At 49.1% G+C, this 17,809-nt stretch overlaps 1 protein-coding gene across 1 annotated transcript in view; it reads right to left on the reverse strand.

Moving 5' to 3' along the window:
• Positions 1 to 5,817: 5,817 nt before the first annotated feature.
• LOC137544898 (piggyBac transposable element-derived protein 4-like) overlaps positions 5,818 to 17,809 on the reverse strand; it is a 43,693-nt gene continuing 31,701 nt past the window's right edge. The window contains exon 2 of the mRNA XM_068265996.1: positions 5,818 to 5,876. Within this exon, the coding sequence (XP_068122097.1) occupies positions 5,818 to 5,876 (59 nt within the window). The remainder of the gene's footprint in view (positions 5,877 to 17,809) is intronic.

A 17,809-nucleotide genomic window follows, 5' to 3' on the forward strand; every position in this document is an offset into this window, starting at 1 on the left:
CTGGCCTGAGCCAGACCTCCTCCTCCACATCAGGCCCCATCATCTCCTCAATGGCAGCCCTCATTAATCGCTCTGGCGACGGACTGATGGACACAACGTTCTCCTCCGGGGAGGGCTGCTGCTGACCACTGGCTGCTGGGGTGGATGTTATAGCTTGCGTGGGGCGTTGGCTGTTGCTGTTGTTGGGAGTGCTGCTCACAGCGGAGGTCTCTGGGGAACTCATGTTGAGCTCATATAGTGGTTGACGGTGAGTGGAGTATTACTGATCCCAGTAATATACACACTGACTGGCAGAGTACGCAATGCTATATAGTGTGGCTGAGCGGTGTACACAGAGTGGCAGTAAACACAATGCTATATAGTCTGGCTGAGCGAGCGGTGTACTACTGTTCCCAGCAGAATCAGAGTGGCAGTAAACAATGGTATATAGTCTGGCTGAGCGGTGTACACAGAGTGTCAGTAAACAATGGTATATAGTCTGGCTGAGCGAGCGGTGTACTACTGTTCCCAGCAGAATCAGAGTGGCAGTAAACAATGGTATATAGTCTGGCTGAGCGGTGTACACAGAGTGTCAGTAAACAATGGTATATAGTCTGGCTGAGCGAGCGGTGTACTACTGTTCCCAGCAGAATCAGAGTGGCAGTAAACAATGGTATATAGTCTGGCTGAGCGGTGTACACAGAGTGTCAGTAAACAATGGTATATAGTCTGGCTGAGCGGTGTACACACAATGCTATATAGTCTGCTATATAGTGTCAGTAAACAATGGTATATAGTCTGGCTGAGCGAGCGGTGTACTACTGTTCCCAGCAGAATCAGAGTGGCAGTAAACAATGGTATATAGTCTGGCTGAGCGGTGTACACAGAGTTTCAGTAAACAATGGTATATAGTCTGGCTGAGCGGTGTACACAGAGTGTCAGTAAACAATGGTATATAGTCTGGCTGAGCGGTGTACACAGAGTGGCAGTAAACACAATGCTATATAGTCTGGCTGAGCGAGCGGTGTACTACTGTTCCCAGCAGAATCAGAGTGGCAGTAAACAATGGTATATAGTCTGGCTGAGCGGTGTACACAGAGTGTCAGTAAACAATGGTATATAGTCTGGCTGAGCGGTGTACACAGAGTGTCAGTAAACAATGGTATATAGTCTGGCTGAGCGGTGTACACAGAGTGGCAGTAAACACAATGCTATATACTCTGGCTGAGCGAGCGGTGTACTACTGTTCCCAGCAGACACAGAACAGTGAACAGAATGCTATATAGTGTGGCTGAGCGAGCGGTGTACCACTATTCCCAGCAGACACAGAACAGTGAACAGAATGCTATATAGTGTGGCTGAGCGGGCGGTGTACCACTATTCCCAGCAGACACAGAACAGTGAACAGAATGCTATATAGTGTGGATGAGCGAGCGGTGTACCACTATTCCCAGCAGACACAGAACAGTAAACAGAATGCTATATAGTGTGGCTGAGCGAGCGGTGTACCACTATTCCCAGCAGACACAGAACAGTGAACAGAATGCTATATAGTGTGGCTGAGCGAGCGGTGTACCACTATTCCCAGCAGACACAGAACAGTGCACAGAATGCTATATAGTGTGGCTGAGCGAGCGGTGTACCACTATTCCCAGCAGACACAGAACAGTAAACAGAATGCTATATAGTGTGGCTGAGCGAGCGGTGTACCACTATTCCCAGCAGACACAGAACAGTAAACAGAATGCTATATAGTGTGGCTGAGCGAGCGGTGTACCACTATTCCAAGCAGACACAGAACAGTGAACAGAATGCTATATAGTGTGGCTGAGCGAGCGGTGTACCACTATTCCCAGCAGACACAGAGTGGCAGTAAACAGAATGCTATATAGTGTGGCTGAGCGAGGTACACAGAGTGGCAGTAAACAGAATGCTATATAGTGTGGCTGAGCAAGCGGTGTACTACTATTCCCAGCAGACACAGAGTGGCAGTAAACAGAATGCTATATAGTGTGGCTGAGCGAGGTACACAGAGTGGCAGTAAACAGAATGCTATATAGTGTGGCTGAGCAAGCGGTGTACTACTGTTCCCAGCAGTGACACAATGACAGGGGGGACCCTGGCTAGCGTGGCTGGAGCGCGAACTACCCTGCCTGCCTACCCAAAGCTAAACCCACAGACAAATGGCGGAGATATGACGTGGTTCGGGTATTTATTTACCCGAACCACGTGACCGTTCGGCCAATCAGAGCGCGTTCGGGTCCGAACCACGTGACCCGTTCGGCCAATCACAGCGCTAGCCGAACGTTCGGGGAACGTTCGGCCATGCGCTCTTAGTTCGGCCATATGGCCGAACGGTTTGGCCGAGCACCGTCAGGTGTTCGGCCGAACTCGAACATCACCCGAACAGGGTGATGTTCTGCAGAACCCGAACAGTGGCGAACACTGTTCGCCCAACACTAGGCCCAGGTACTCACCTAGGGAGTTCTCCTCCTACATCCTAATAGGAGTCTACATCCCACCGGACTCCGACACCAGACATGCCCTGAGAACACTGAGCGACTATATCTCGGGCTGGGAAACTGCTTCCCCTGAGGCCCTCATCATCACCCTAGGGGACTTCAACAGCGCAAACCTGCGACAGGAACTGCCCCACTTCCAGCAGCACATCACCTGTCCCACCAGGAACCACAACACCCTGGACAAATGCTACACGGCCCTCAGAAACGCCTACAAGGCCTCTCGAGGCGCTCCCCTAGGGAACTCAGACCACTGCGTGATCCACCTCATCCCCACTTACAGAAGGCAGCTTGAGTCGACGAAGCCCATCACTAGAACTGTTAAAAAGTGGTCCGAGGATGCAAAACTGAGGCTGCAGGCATGTCTGGAATGCACCGACTGGCCGACCCTAAAGGCACCCACCTTGGAGGAATGGTCCGAAAACATCCTCTCCTACGTCCGCTTCTGCGAGGATGCATGCATCCCAACCAAAACCTTCAAAGTCTTCCCAAACGATAAGCCCTGGTTCAACAGCAACCTACGACGTCTCCGGAAGATCAAGGAGGAGGCACACAAGTCGGGCACCCCAGAAGAGTACAGGGAAGCCAGGAATACCCTGAACAGAGAACTGAAAGCAGCAAAAAGGACCTACTCTAATAAGGTAGGACTCAGCCTACAGTCCAACAACTCGCGGGAAGTCTGGAAGGGTCTCAAGGCGGCAACGAACTTCAAACCCCCCCTTCACCAAGCAGCTTCCAGCTCACAACTGGCGGAGGAACTCAACGAGTTCTACTGTAGGTTTGATCTCCAATCCAAGCAGCCTGTGTCCCCAGCATCCCAGTCAGCCCCAGACTTCACGGCATCCGCGACAGAGGATGCCCAGGGCCCCCCAGGGGCCAGTGGAATCCCCGCTCTGACCGCAGTACAGGAAGAGGATGTGCTACGACACCTCCGCAGACTCAATCCCAGGAAAGCCTCGGGCCCGGACGGGGTGTCCTCACTCTGCTTGAGAACCTGCGCAATCCAACTAGCTCCCATCCTCACCTCCCTCTACAACAGATCCTTATCAGAAGGAAAGGTTCCCTCCTGCTTCAAAAGGTCCACAATCATCCCAGTCCCCAAAAAACCAGGGAACACAGAACTCAACAATTTCAGACCCGTGGCCCTGACCCCCATCACCATGAAAGTATTCGAGAGGCTAGTGCTGGCCCAACTGAAGCACTCCACCAGCTCCCTTCTCGAACCACTCCAGTTTGCCTACAGGGAAAACCGATCAGTTGACGATGCCATCAATGTCAGCCTGGCATATATCTCGGAACACCTCGACAGCCCAGGGGCCTATGCTAGAGTCCTTTTCCTGGACTTCAGCTCGGCTTTTAACACCATCTGTCCGAACATTCTGATCAACAACCTTGCGCATCTGGGAGCAGATTCCCTCCTCTGCAGGTGGGTTAAGGACTTTCTCTCCAACAGAACTCAACGGGTCAAGCTTGGTAGTCGCATCTCCAGCGAAAGAACCACCAACGTCGGTGCTCCGCAGGGCTGCGTGCTGTCCCCTCTCCTGTTCTCTCTGTACACGAACAACTGCACCTCGGCCTCAGACTCCGTCAAAGTTATCAAATTCGCAGATGATACCACGCTTATCGGCCTCATCGACAGAAACGGGGAGGACAATTACCGAAACGAAGTTGCGAGGATCTGTAACTGGTGCAAGGCCAACAATCTTGTTCTCAATGCGGCAAAGACTGTGGAACTTATCGTGGACTTCCGGAAACTCTCTCCGGCCCCACTACCTGTGTTCATCGACGGGTCCGAGGTCTCCCGAGTCCAAAGTGTTCGGTTCCTAGGCTCAACCCTATCAAGCGACCTCAAATGGGAGCAGAACACCACCAGAACTCAAAAGAAAGCTCAACAGCGGCTTTTCTTCCTACGCCAACTGAGAAAATTCGGAATGTCACGGGATCTGCTCACCAGCTTTTACTCCGCGACCATCGAATCCATCCTCTGCTGCTCCATCACCGTCTGGTACGCAGGAGCAACCGCCAAAGACAAGTATAAACTCCACAGAGTGATAAAAACAGCAGAAAAGATCATTGGCGCCCAACTGCCCTCGCTAGATCTCCTCTACTCCACGAGAATGAAGACAAGAGCCTCCAAAATCTTACTCGACCCCTCCCACCCGGGCAGACGATACTTTGAGACCCTTCCACTGGGACGCCGTCTCAGATCCATCCCCGCCAAGACCACTAGGCGCATGAACACCTTCTTCCCCCAAGCAGTTCTCTTGCTTAACTCACTGAACTCAAAACTCCCCCCCCCCCCCCCCCCGGCCTACACTACGGGGACATTCTAGCCCCAGGCACCCCCTCCTCTCAGCCGCAAACTCTGACTGAATGGACTCCCACAGCAGCAATCCCTGTCCCCCCACCCCCCAGGACTCTAACTGAAACTAAGATGCTTTAAATGTATGTATGTCCTGCCTGCCTTCACTACGTTTGCAATCATGTGTTGTTGTATGTCTTGCTATATGTCCCTGATTTACTCGTGCCATGTGAACCACAAGCAATTCCGGGTACACCACTTGGTGTACTTGGCGATAATAAAGATGATTCTGATTCTGATTCTGATTCATTAGGTCAGCTTGGAGAATGACCACATGAAGCTTGCCCATGAGCTTCTTTGTGTCCTCTTCTAGAATCACCCCTACGCATTCACATATACAAGACTTTTTACGTGCCTCACCCCTCCTCTGGAATGCCCTTCCACAGCACATACCTCATTCTCCAACCTTTGAAATCCTTAAACGCTCCTTCAAAACTCACTTTTTCTGACAAGCATATGCTCTAACGTAGGTCAATTTTACTCCTTACTAGATAACCTAAACACACACTTCCTGTATGTATACTGCATACTTCCCCACCTCTTGTTTCCCCCATTCCTTTAGATCATAGGCTCGCAAGGGCAGGGATCTCTCACACTTTTCTTGGAATTGGTTTTTCATTTCATAGCTTGCACTCTGTTATACATTTTATTCATTATGTTACATTTATCATTGTAATCACCAGTTTCATATTTTGTACCAGTGTCCATATCATTGTCTGTATCATTATGTACCACTTGTTTGTCTTTCTACTTTGTACAGTGCCACAGAATATGTTGGTGCGTTATAAATTATTATTAATAATAATAATAATAGTTAAACTACTGGGCTGGAAGGGAGTACTTTGGGTCCAGCAATGGCAATATAATTCCATTAGGCAACTGCCCACATTTACTTATCTCTCCCTAGTTACATGGACGAGAGAGTTCAATATAAAAATTAACTGCAGTCGCAACAAATTAGTTGAGTTCTACGGAAACCCTGATTTTCTGAGAGATTCCGAATGTTTTGGCAAGCCCTGAGGAATTAAAAAAAAATATTTTAAACAATGCTTTATGGAGTAGTTCATTGTACCTGCCACCAGCTGTTCCATTATGTTTTCGCCTTAGCTAAAGCAGGCCAGGAAATTAAAACAACCTCCTTTGAGATTCTCTGTCTGACTTATCCCCTACATAAAGGGACTTTATCATTCCTTTACTCCAACCTGAATGCTGGGTCTCAGGACTCTAAATTCATATCACATATGGGGCTTGATTCACTGAACCGTGATAACTCATATCATGGACGTTTTCGCGTGCGTTTCCGCAATCGCGAGTTGCGTGCACAATTGCAAATTTTCACATGAAAACAACCGTGTTTTCGTGTGCAAATTCGTGATTGCGTGTGCAAATTTGCAATTGCGTGCAAATTTGCAATCGTGTGAAAACGTGAAAATGCATACAGAAAAGGCTGTGATATGAGTTATCGGGCTTGATTCACAAAGCGGTGCTAACTGTTATCACGCCTGTGAAAACCCCCTTAGCACGTCTAAACAAGCTTTTCACGCATAAAACTTTACGCGCGCAAAACTTTATGCGCATAAAATTTTACGCGCGTACTGCACAGAGCACAGGGCGCTCCGCGCGAAGTGCCCATTAAAGCCTATGGGACTTAGCGTGCGTAAAACTTTGCGTGCGTAAAACTTTGCGCGCGCAAAGTTAGCACGCGATCTGATTGAGAAATCCGGTGCTAACCTACTTAACACCCTGGTTAGCGCGTCTAAAGACTTTAGACGTGCTAAGTAGGTTAGCACCGCTTTGTGAATCAAGCCCATCATGGTTTAGTGGATCAAGCCCATTGAATGGGAAAGGGACTGTCATGTCACATTGGACACTGAACAATGGCAGGAGTGCTTTGCAGGTAACTGATAAGGAGGCGTTTCCTTCACAGGTCCTATATGCAGAGGCGTATCTAGGTAATATAGCGCCCATGGCAAACACTGAGATTGCGCCCCCCCCACCACCACCAAGTAGTCACATGCCTCCGGATAATTAATCAAGTAGTCACTGCGCCCAATTAAACTTTTAATTAGTAGTTTTTATTAAGTAGTTACACACCTCCAGATGCAATAATTCAGTAACCAGGTGCCTCACAATAAGCATTACAGTCAGGGGCATCAAGATCAAATAATTAGGTAGCCAAGTGCGGCAGAAGTTAGATTGTAAGCTCCTCTTGCACAGCCAGCCCGATCCCCCCTCCCCACACAAGGTATACCTGCACCCCTGTAACAGAATTAGCAAATGCGTTGCAGATGACAAATGATTCCGCTGATAAATCACAACTAAATGATATCCCTGTGATGGTAAATTAGATGAGACAACAGAGTCTAACAGCATCTAATTCTGAATATTTTGCTACTGTAACATCATCACTTCACAAGTGCCAAGCATTGCTTCATACAAGAGTCCCAGAAATCAGCCTCCTGTGATGTAAAGGAAACCAGCCTATATTGAGCAGAATAGTGTACTGTGAATAATAAAATGCGATTCTGTAATATTATACATTGTTATTCTACCACCAAAAGTGTGGATAGAATCACACAAGCAAATTACAAGGATAGCAAGAGGCCCTGTAGTGACATATAGCAGAATGCAGTGAAGAGGCCCTGTAGTGACATATAGCAGAATGCAGTAAAGAGGCCCTGTAGTGACATATAGCAGAATGCAGTAAAGAGGCCCTGTAGTGACATATAGCAGAATGCAGTAAAGAGGTCCTGTAGTGACATATAGCGGAATGCAGTAAAGAGGCCCTGTAGTGACATATAGCAGAATGCAGTAAAGAGGCCCTGTGGTGACATATAGTAGAATGCAGTAAAGAGGCCCTGTGGTGACATATAGCAGAATGCAGTAAAGAGGTCCTGTGGTGACATATAGCAGAATGCAGTGAAGAGGCCCTGTGGTGACATATAGCAGAATGCAGTGAAGAGGCCCTGTAGTGACATATAGTAGAATGCAGTAAAGAGGCCCTGTAGTGACATATAACAGAATGCAGTAAAGAGGCCCTGTGGTGACATATTGCAGAATGCAGTAAAGAGGCCCTGTGGTGACATTTAGTAGAATGCAGTGAAGAGGCCCTGTGGTGACATATAGCAGAATGCAGTAAAGAGGCCCTGTGGTGACATATAGTAGAATGCAGTAAAGAGGCCCTGTGGTGACATATTTCAGAATGCAGTAAAGAGGCCCTGTGGTGACATTTAGCAGAATGCAGTAAAGAGGCCCTGTAGTGACATATAGTAGAATGCAGTAAAGAGGCCCTGTGGTGACATATAGCAGAATGCAGTAAAGAGGCCCTGTGGTGACATATAGCAGAATGCAGTAAAGAGGCCCTGTGGTGACATATAGCAGAATGCAGTAAAGAGGCCCTGTAGTGACAGAGCAGAAAGCAGTAAAGAAGCCCTGTAGTGACATATAGCAGAATGCAGTAAAGAGGCCCTGTAGTGACATATAGCAGAATGCCGGAAAGAGGCCCTGTAGTGACATAGAGCAGAATGAAGTAAAGAGGCCCTGTAGTGACATAGAGCAGAATGTAGTAAAGAGGCCCTGTAGTGACATACAGTAGAATGCAGTAAAGAGGCCCAGTAGTGACATATAGCAGAATGCAGTATAGAGGCCCTGTAGTGACAAAGCAGAAAGCAGTAAAGAGGCCCTGTAGTGACATAGAGCAGAATGCAGTAAAGAGGCCCTACAGTGACATATAGAAGAATGCAGTAAAGAGGCCCTGCAGTGACATATAGCAGCATGCAGTAAGAGGCCCTGTAGTGACATATAGCAGAATGCAGTAAAGAGGCCCTGTAGTGACATATAGCAGAATGCAGTAAAGAGGCCCTGTGGTGACATATAGTAGAATGCAGTAAAGAGGCCCAGTAGTGACATATAGCAGAATACAGTATAGAGGCCCTGTAGTGACAGAGCAGAAAGCAGTAAAAAGGCCCTGTGACATAGAGCAGAATGCAGTAAAGAGGCCCTGTAGTGGCATATAGCAGAATGCAGTAAAGACGCCCTGTAGTGGCATATAGCAGAATACAGTAAACAGGCCCTATAGTGACATAGCAGAATGCAGTAAAGAGGCCCTGTAGTGACATATAGCAGAATGCAGTAAAGAGGCCCTGTGGTGACATATAGTAGAATGCAGTAAAGAGGCCCTGTGGTGACATATAGCAGAATGCAGTAAAGAGGCCCTGTAGTGACAGAGCAGAAAGCAGTAAAGAGGCCCTGTAGTGACATAGAGCAGAATGCAGTAAAGAGGCCCTGTAGTGACATATAGTAGAATGCAGTAAAGAGGCCCTGTAGTGACATATAGCAGAATGCAGTAAAGAGGCCCTGTGGTGACATATAGTAGAATGCAGTAAAGAGGCCCAGTAGTGACATATAGCAGAATGCAGTATAGAGGCCCTGTAGTGACAGAGCAGAAAGCAGTAAAGAGGCCCTGTAGTGACATAGAGCAGAATGCAGTAAAGAGGCCCTGTAGTGGCATATAGCAGAATGCAGTAAAGAGGCCCTGTAGTGACATATAGCAGAATGCAGTAAAGAGGCCCTGTGGTGACAAATAGCAGAATGCAGTAAAGAGGCCCTGTAGTGACATATAGCAGAATTCAGTAAAGAGGTCCTGTAGTGACATATAGCAGAATGCAGTAAAGAGGCCCTGTAGTGACATATAGCAGCATGCAGTAAAGAGGCCCTGTAGTGGCATATAGCAGAATGCAGTAAAGAGGTCCTGTAGTGACATATAGCAGAATGTAGTAAAGAGGCCCTGTAGTGACATATAGCAGAATGTAGTAAAGAGGCCCTGTAGTGACATATAGCAGAATGCAGTAAAGAGGCCCTGTAGTGACATATAGCAGAATGCAGTAAAGAGGCCCTGTAGTGAAATATAGTAGAATGCAGTAAAGAGGCCCTGTGGTGACATAATGCACAATGCAGTAAAGAGGCCCTGTGGTGACATATAGTAGAATGCAGTAAAGAGACCCTGTGGTGACATATAGCAGAATGCAGTAAAAAGTCCCTGTAGTGACATATAGCAGAATGCAGTAAAGAGGCCCTGTAGTGACATAGAGCAGAATGCAGTAAAGAGGTCCTCTAGTGACATATAGCAGAATGCAGTAAAGAGGCCCTACAGTGACATATAGAAGAATGCAGTAAAGAGGCCCTGCAGTGACATATAGCAGAATGCAGTAAAGAGGCCCTGTGGTGACATATAGCAGAATGCAGTAAAGAGGCCCTGTAGTGACATATAGCAGAATGCAGTAAAGAGGTCCTGTAGTGACATATAGCAGAATGCAGTAAAGAGGCCCTTTCGTGACATATAGCAGAATGCAGTAAAGAGGCCCTTTCGTGACATATAGCAGAATGCAGTAAAGAGGCCCTGTTGTGACATATAGTAGAATGCAGTAAAGAGGCCCTGTAGTGACATATAGCAGGATGCAGTAAAGAGGCCATGTAGTGACATATAGCAGAACGCAGTAAAGAGGCCCTGTAGTGACATATAGCAGAATGCAGTAAAGAGGCCCTGTAGTGACATATAGTAGAATGCAGTTAATACGCCCTGTAGTGACATATAGCAGAATGCAGTAAAGAGGCCCTGTAGTGACATATAGTAGAATGCAGTAAATACGCCCTGTAGTGACATATAGCAGAATGCAGTAAAGAGGCCCTGTAGTGACATATAGTAGAATGCAGTAAATACGCCCTGTAGTGACATATAGCAGAATGCAGTAAAGAGGCCCTGTAGTGACATATAGCGGAATGCAGTTAAGAGGCCCTGTAGTGACATATAGCAGAATGCAGTAAAGAGGCCCTGTAGCGACATATAGCGGAATGCAGTAAAGAGGCCCTGTAGTGACATATAGCAAAATGCAGTAAAGAGGCCCTGTAGTGACATATAGCAGAATGCAGTATAGAGGCCCTGTAGTGACATATAGCAGAATGCAGTAAAGAGGCCCTGTAGTGACATATAGCAGAATGCAGTAAAGAGGCCCTGTAGTGACATATAGTAGAATGCAATAAATATGCCCTGTAGTGACATATAGCAGAATGCAGTAAAGAGGCCCTGTAGTGACATATAGAACAATGCAGTAAAGAGGTCCTGTGGTGACATACAGCAGAATGCAGCAGGGGTTAGATTATGAGGAGGAGGGATGAAGTGCTCACCTCTACCACATTCCCGGCTCTCTGTTCCTGGACCTTAGTTAGATGTTCGCCACCTCCGCATCTTGTGCCTTCCTCCCATACTTGATGCCTCCGGTGACCGGTCTTCCGCGCCCCCGCCCGCCGCCTCTGTCCCTGCTGTCTAACTTTAGTTTAGCAGCAAGAGGCGAGACAGAGAGGGCTCACACTTCCCGCCCGGTGCGCTTCAAATGCAGGAAGTGGTTGATGACGTCACTTCCGCATGTGACGCGACGGGTGTATGGAGTGCGCCCTCTCTGTCTCGCCTCTTGCTGCTAAACTAAAATCTGACAGCAGTGACAGAGAGCCGGCGGGCGGGGGCGCGGAAGACTGGAGGCATCGAGCAAGAGAGGGAAGCACAAGATGCGGAGGTGGCAAATAGCATGGCCCACATGGGAAGGAACGGGGGGGCGCGGGGGACCGGAGGCATAGCGGAAGGAGCGGCAAGGATGCGGAGGTGGCAGGCAGCATGGGGACAGGCATGGCGCCCATGGTGTGCTGTCGCCCATGGCACTAGCCATGCCTGCACCCCTCTAGATCCGCCACTGCCTATATGGTGCCTAAGAGTTTGCATTAAATCTCTGCAGATGGGTCTATGCCAGGCATGGGCAAACTTGGCCCTCCAGCTGTTGAGGAACTACAAGTCCCACAATGCATTGCAGTAGTCGGACAGCCACAGCCATGACTCATAAAGGCAAATGCATTGTGGGATTTGTAGTTCCTTAACAGCTGGAGGACCAAGTTTGCCCATGCCTGGTCTATGCTCTAATTTTAAGAATGCCAGAACACTGCTTCTATGTACCATACTTAACCACTTGCCGACCAGGGGATTTTTCAGTGATCGGTTCTGCGTGGGCTCTACAGCCCGCAGCACCGATCAGGAGTGCAGCAGGGAGATCAGACTACCCCCCTTTTTTCCTCAATAGGGGGATGTCCTGCTGGGGGGGTCTGATCGCCGCCGGCTGCATTTGCTTAGCGGGGGGCTCTTCAAAGCCCCCCTCCGCAGCGTTCTCCGCCGTCTCGCCGCTCCCTCCCTCTCCCTCCCCCTGTGAGCTGCACAGGACGGATTTCTGTCCTGCGCATTGAAGGATAGGCTTCAGCCTATCATATGCCGGTGATTCCCGGCCAATCAGAGGCCGGGGATCGCCGATCTGCCTTACGGCGCTGCTGCGCAGCAGCGCCGTATGATGTAAACAGCGGGGATTTCTTCCCCGCCTGTTTACATTTTGCCGGCGAGCCGTGATCGGCGACTCTCCGGCTGTTCACGGAGACACCCTCCGTGAACTGACATGGAAAGGCCGCTCGGTCAAGCGGCCGTTTCCATGGTAACCCGCAGACGACCAGTTTCCGCCAATCGGCGTTAGCTGGTCGTCAAGAGGTTAATGGTCCTTTGGTGGCCAAAATCTGGTGCAAGGTAACAAACCTGATAAAAAAAAAAACATATCTCTCCACCTAAGACTTAAACCTGTTTCTTAGGTCTTCGACCCAAATAAAAAATGCTTCATGCAAAACACAACCGCATACAATTCATTTTGAATGCTACTAAGATACATAGGTACATAGCATTGCAATAGCTGCAAAAATCTTTATCCCACACAAATGTCTTTGCCCATATTCACTCCTCCATGATTAACAACAACAACAAAAAACTCCCTTAGGCCTCATTCACATCAGGGCCGTTTCTGTGCGGTAAAAGGGTGCACTTTTTTAGCGCGTAGACGCGCATAGCAATGCGCTTTGCAGAGATGTTTTTACCCCTAATCCCTTTCTCTAGGGAGTAGTCAACTTCCTGTTGACTGGCAGAGGAGTTAAGATGGCGCAGAGAAGCACACGTGGAGGGAGTGCTGCCACTATGAATAGATCCAGCAGGAAATGGACACCCAAATCTGTTTCTCCACAAAAGAGCTTATAGTCCGGGTGCAGGAGCATCCGGAACTATATGATAAGGGCCATTCCTTGTACAAGGACGCGAACAGAGCAAAATATCTGTGGATATTTTGAAGTTTTATGAAGCAGAATGGGAGTCTTTGTCTGAAGCACAGCGTGATAAAAAAAGTAAGTGTGATGTTTGTGCTGCTGAGGGAGGGTGAGTGGGAAGGGGGTATGATTTGCATTGCCACAGTCGTGATTCATAGAGGCAATAGAGATGGCCCGAACGGTTCACCGGCGAACGGTTCCCAGCGAACTTCCGGTGGTTAGAGATGGTCCCAACCTCTGATTTTAGGTTTGCGAACCTCCGAAAGCTCGGTTCGCACAAACTTTCTCGAACCACAATAGACTTCAAAGGGGAGGTGAACTAGAAAACTAGAAAAATTTATGCTGGCCAGAAAAGTGATGGAAAAGATGTTTCAAGGGGTCTAACACCTGGAGGGGGTCATGGCGGAGTGGGATACATGCCAAAAGTCCCAGGGAAAAATCTGGATTGGACGCAAAGCAGCGTTTTAAGGGCAGAAACCATATTGAATGCTAAATTGCAGGCCTAAAGTGATTTAAAACATCTTGCATGTGTATACATCAATCAGGGAGTGCAATTAGAGTACTGCTTCACACTGGCACACCAAACTCACTGTGTAACGCACCGCAAACAGCTGTTTGCGTAGTAACGGCTGTGCTGGACTGGTGCACACCATGGCCAGAGTGCAGGTTGTGGCGGTTTTCAAGCCCATATGGTCGCCGGGCTGTGGTAGCTCAATGATAGAACAACAGTGACTGTCCAGGTGATCAAATTTGGTCTGTCCACAATGAAGCAACAACCTTATTATCCTTGGTGTGCCACCCCCCGAGACACTCATATAGCTGGCAGTCATTGCTTCATTGTGATACGCAAGCCCCTTCACCACGGCAAGGTAATGATCACGAAGGGGAATGGGCACATGTACATGCCTTTTGTTTTGTTGTTGCAGCCAGCAAGCTGCAGTGCAGGCAGAAACATTAGGCAGGACTGTACACGCACCAGAAAAATTATTATAGCAGCCGCTGCTAGCAGCGGCCTAAAAAATTCAGGAGTCCGCCTGGAGTCCTGGACCCTGTTGGTGGTGGCGGAAAAGGCAGTCAAGCGGCCTGCAGGCAGAAGTGCTGTGTGGGTAACGACTTAGTCTTGGGGCAGGCAGAGATGCTGTGTGTAGGGACTGACTTAGTCTTCGGGCGGGCAGTAGCCCTCCGGGATCCATGCCTCATTCATTTTCATAAAGGTGTAGTACTGAACACTTTTGTGACTTAGGCGGCTTCTCCTCTCAGTGACAATGCCTCACGCTGCGCTAAAGGTCCTTTCTGACAGGACGCTTGAGGCAGGGCAAGACAGAAGTTAGATGGCAAATTGGGACAGCTCTGGCCACAGGTCAAGCCTGTGCACCCAGTAGTCCAAGGGTTAATCGCTGCTCACAGTGTCTACATCCACACTTAAGGCCAGGTAGTCGGCTACCTGCCAGTCCAGGTGTTGGTGGAGGGTGGATCCGGAAGCGGTAAGGCGAGGCGTTGGACTAAAGAATGTCCACATGTCCGGCATCACCATGAGATCCCTGGAGCGTCCTGTCCTTGCCTGCGTGGACATGGGAGGAGGATTACTTGCAGTGGTACCTTTATTGCGTTGTGCTGTGACATCACCCTTAAAAGTGTTGTATAGAATAGTTGCCAGCTTGTTCTGCATGTGCTGCATCCTTTTTGCCTTCTGGTGAGTTGGTAACATGTCCGCCACTTTGTGCCTATACCGAGGGACTAGTAGCGTGGCCACCCAGTACAGCTCATTCCGCTTGAGTTTTTTTATACGGGGGTCCCTCAACAAGCTGGACAGCATGAAAGCCTGCGCACCCAGCAGTCCAAGGGTTCATTGCTGCTCAGAGTGTCTACATCTGCAGTTAAGGCCAGGTAGCCAACTACCTGCCCAGTCGAGGTGTTAATGGAGGGTGGATTCAGAAGGGCTAAGGCGAGGCATTGGACTAAAGAATGTCCGCATGTCCGACGACACCATGAGATCGCTAGAGCATCCTGTCCTTGCCTGTGTGGACATGGGAGAAGGATTACTGGCTGTTACACCTTTATTCCGTTGTGCTGTGACATCACCCTAAAAAGCACTGTAAAGCATACTTGCCAGTTTGTTGTGCAAGTGCTGCATCCTTTCTGCCTTCTGGTGAGTTGGTAACATCTCCACCACTTTGTGCTTATACCGAGGGTCTAGTAGTGTTGCCACCCAGTACAGGTCATTCCCCTTGAGTTTTTTTATACCGGGGTCCCTCAACAGGCTGGACAACATGAAAGATGCCATCTGTACAAAGTTGGATGCAGACATACTATCCATCTCCTCTTGCTCTTCCTCAGTGACGTCAGGTAAGTCCTCCTCCTACCCCCAGCCATGAACAATACCATGGGAATGTCAAGCAGCACAAGCCCCCTGAGATGCCTGCGGCGGTTGTTCTGCTGCCACTGCCTCTTCCTCCTCCAAAGAAACACCTTCCTCATCATCCGAGTCAGACTCATCTTCCCCACATGACTCTTCCTCCTCCTCCTCCTCCTCTGTGCTGCCGCAGGTGTTGAGGAAACATCTGATTTTGATGTAAATTGCTCCCACAACTGTTCCTGCCATAACTGTTCCTCTTTACACTCCTCCACAGCTTGATCCACCACTCTACGCACAGCACGCTCCAGGAAGTAAGCGTACGGGATCAAGTCGCTGATGGTGCCTTCACTGCGACTAACCAGGTTGGTCACCTCCTCAAACGGCCGCATGAGCCTGCATGCATTTTGCATCAGTGTCCAGTTTGGGGGCCAGAACATCCCCATCTCCCCAGATTGTGTCATTCTACTGAAATTGTAGAGGAACTGGGTGACGGCTTTCTCCTGTTCTAGCAGGCGAGAGAATATGACCAGGGTCGAATTCCAGCGAGTCAGGCTATCACATATCAAGCGTCTCACCGGCAAGTTGTTTCTCCGCTGAATGTCTGCAAAGCGTGCCATGGCCGTGTAAGACCGCCTGAAATGCTTACACAACTTCCTGGCCTGCTTCAGGACATCCTCTAAGCCTGGGTACTTTGTCAAAAATCTTTGAATGACTAGATTCAGCACATATGCCATGCAGGGTACATGTGTCAGCTTTCCCAAATTCAAAGCAAAAAGGAGATTGCTGCCGTTTTCACACACCACATTGCCGATCTCCAGCTGGTGCGGGGTCAGCCACTGATCCACCTGTTTGTTAAGAGCAGCCAGGAGAGCTGGTCCAGTGTGACTCTCCCCTTTGAAGCAAGACATGTCTAATATGGCGTGACACTGTCGGACTTGGCATGCAGCATAGGCTCTGGGGAGCTGGGTCTGTGTAGCTGGAGAGGAGATTGCAGCATCAGTAGAGTTGAACTGCCACTCAGCCAAGGAGGAGGACGACAGCATAGAGGATGTAGCAGGAGGAGAGGAGGTGGCAGGAGGCCAGCCTGCAAGCGGTGGAGGTGTCACAAGTTGGTCCGCTGCACAGCCACATACTCCCTGCTTGCCATCAGTCACCAGGTTGACCCAATGGGCTGTGTAAGTAATGTAGTGGCCGTGACCATGCTTGGAAGACTAGGAATCCATGGTCAGATGGACCCTTGACCCAACGCTGTATGCCAGAGATGACACCACTTGCCTCTCAACTTCACGGAACAGTATGGGTATTGCCTTTTTAGAGAAATAATTGTGGCCTGGTATCTTCATTGTAATACCCATCACTGCATATACCTACATGTTGTGTTCAGTGCACCCACCTACCTACGTGTGATATACCACTCCATGCATACCTGTTAACTGCACCTGTGTGACTGCACATTGTATTAGTCAAGTCAGTGCATACCTTTCACTTTATCCCCCCCGATATGGACACAACAGACAAAACAGGCAGAGGTAGAGGTAGACCCAAAGGGAGGTCTGTGCGAGGTCGTGTTGATGTGATTTTGTGCGGCCCTCGACCAAAGTACAGTGCTCAGAAGAAGGCACGTCCCATCAACTCCCAAGTTTAGCATACAATAGAGGGGGGCTCAGCGGTTTGGAAATTTTTTAATGTGTCTGCCTCAGATCTAAGCAATGCCATCTGTTGTCTCTGCCTCCAAAAATTGAGCCGTGGAAAGGCCAAAACTCATGTAGGGACAAGTGTCTTACGAAGGCGCATGCAGAAAAGGCATAAACTGCAATGGGAAGAGCACCTGAGCAAAAGCAGCGCACAAAAGAAAAGCCTCCTTCTCATCTTCCTCCTCCAGGTGCAGCATCTTCAGCTGCTTTCTTCCTTGCACCTTCACAGCCACTCTCCTCCACTCTGCTTCTGCCATTGAGCGGTTCCTGCTCCTCTGCCCACAGCAGCCAGGTGTCCGTGAAGGAAATTTTTGAGCGTAAGAAGCCAATTTCTGCCAGTCACTCCCTTGCCCGGCTTCTGACAGCTGGCATGGTGGAACTGTTAGCTCACCAGCTGTTACCATACAAGCTGGTGGATTCTGAGGCCTTCCGTAAATTTGTGGCCATTGGGACACCGCAGTGGAAGATACCAGGCCACAATTATTTCTCTAAAAAGGCGATACCTAAACCGTACTGTGAAGTTGAGAGGCAAGTGGTGTCATCTCTGGCACACAGCGTTGGGTCAAGGGTCCACCTGACCATGGATGCCTGGTCTGCCAAGCACTGTCAGGGCCGCTACATTACTTACACAGCCCATTGGGTCAACCTGGTGACCGATGGCAAGCAGGGAGTATGTGGCTGTGCAGCGGACCAACTTGTGACACCTCCACAGCTTGCAGGCTGC

This window comes from Hyperolius riggenbachi, chromosome 2, assembly GCF_040937935.1.
Source record: "Hyperolius riggenbachi isolate aHypRig1 chromosome 2, aHypRig1.pri, whole genome shotgun sequence".
NCBI lineage: Eukaryota > Metazoa > Chordata > Amphibia > Anura > Hyperoliidae > Hyperolius > Hyperolius riggenbachi.